At 61.1% G+C, this 1096-nt stretch overlaps 1 protein-coding gene across 1 annotated transcript; it reads left to right on the top strand.

The window, feature by feature from the left end:
- Positions 1-395: 395 nt before the first annotated feature.
- On the top strand, positions 396-802 carry MNEG_3563 (thioredoxin o; the record flags this gene model as incomplete). Its single annotated transcript, XM_014047960.1, has 2 exons — positions 396-497; positions 701-802. The coding sequence occupies 2 exons, from the start codon at positions 396-398 to the stop codon at positions 800-802; spliced, it is 204 nt and encodes a 67-aa protein (XP_013903414.1).
- Positions 803-1096: the final 294 nt, after the last annotated feature.

Raw genomic sequence — 1096 nt, forward strand, 5'->3', positions numbered from 1 at the left:
GTCCGCATGCCCCGCATGCATTCCGCACCCTGCGCCCCTCCCAGAGACTGGCGCGGTGGGCGTTGTGGACTTCACCGCGAAGTGGTGCGGGCCCTGCAGGGCGGTGGCGCCGATTTACGAGGCCCTCAGCAAAGAGTACCCCAACGTAGGCTGAGTTTTGAGGGGCCCGACATGACCAGGCGGGGCTTGAGGGTGGAGGGGTGTGTGGAGGGCAGCGGCCGTGCTATGTCTCGACGCCTGCACGCTGACGCAGCTGGTGCCTGCTGGCGCCTGAGCGCCGCTACGATACCGCGAGCTCAGGCGGACTCCGGCATCTGGGGTCGCGCCCAGCCGCAGCCCTGGACCGCCCGGCCGGCCGGCTGCCGGCCTTTGCTGACTGCCCGAACGCACACGTCATGCGTGCACCATCTGTTCACTGTCAGGCGCGGTTTCTCAAGGTGGACATCGACAACGAGCAGCTGCAGCGCACAGTCATGGACCATGGCATCACAGGAGTGGTGGGCACTCGTGTTGAGGGGTGTTGGGTCACTAAGGCAGCGGCGTTGACCACGGCTCAGTAGGCGCAGACCTCACCTGCGGCACGCCGCAAGTTTGTTGATGTCCCTGCTTGCCTGGGCGCAGTTTTGTCAGCAGCCTTCGCAGGAATCATCTGGACCGCGGGCTTCGCCGATTGACCCTGCGTCCCGCTTGTGCACCGCAGCCGACGTTTGCCTTCTACAAGGGGCGGCAGCGCGCTGAGTCCTTCACGGGGGCGCGGGTCGACCTGCTCAAGGACACAATCAAGAAGCTGGCCGGCAGCTGATTATAGCTGGAGCCCGTGTTATGCTTTGTGTACAAAACGACACATTGTTCACTGCTGTAAAATTTCCTTTTGCGCTGATTTTTTTGGGGAAGGGGGGGGGTGTCACGCAGGACGATTGATCATCTCTCTGCTCTTGCCATGCAAAGCACACCTGCATCTCTGTGTAATCCTGCCTATGACTAGCATCCGCCATCAATTCCTTGTTACGACTGTGCTGAGTGGTGGGTTCAAGACTCTGAGAACAGCGCTTGATATTCTTGATATCCCCCTGAGAATTGGCACATCGCACGAGTG

Source organism: Monoraphidium neglectum (assembly GCF_000611645.1).
Source record: "Monoraphidium neglectum strain SAG 48.87 unplaced genomic scaffold scaffold00453, whole genome shotgun sequence".
Classification (NCBI taxonomy): Eukaryota; Viridiplantae; Chlorophyta; class Chlorophyceae; order Sphaeropleales; family Selenastraceae; genus Monoraphidium; species Monoraphidium neglectum.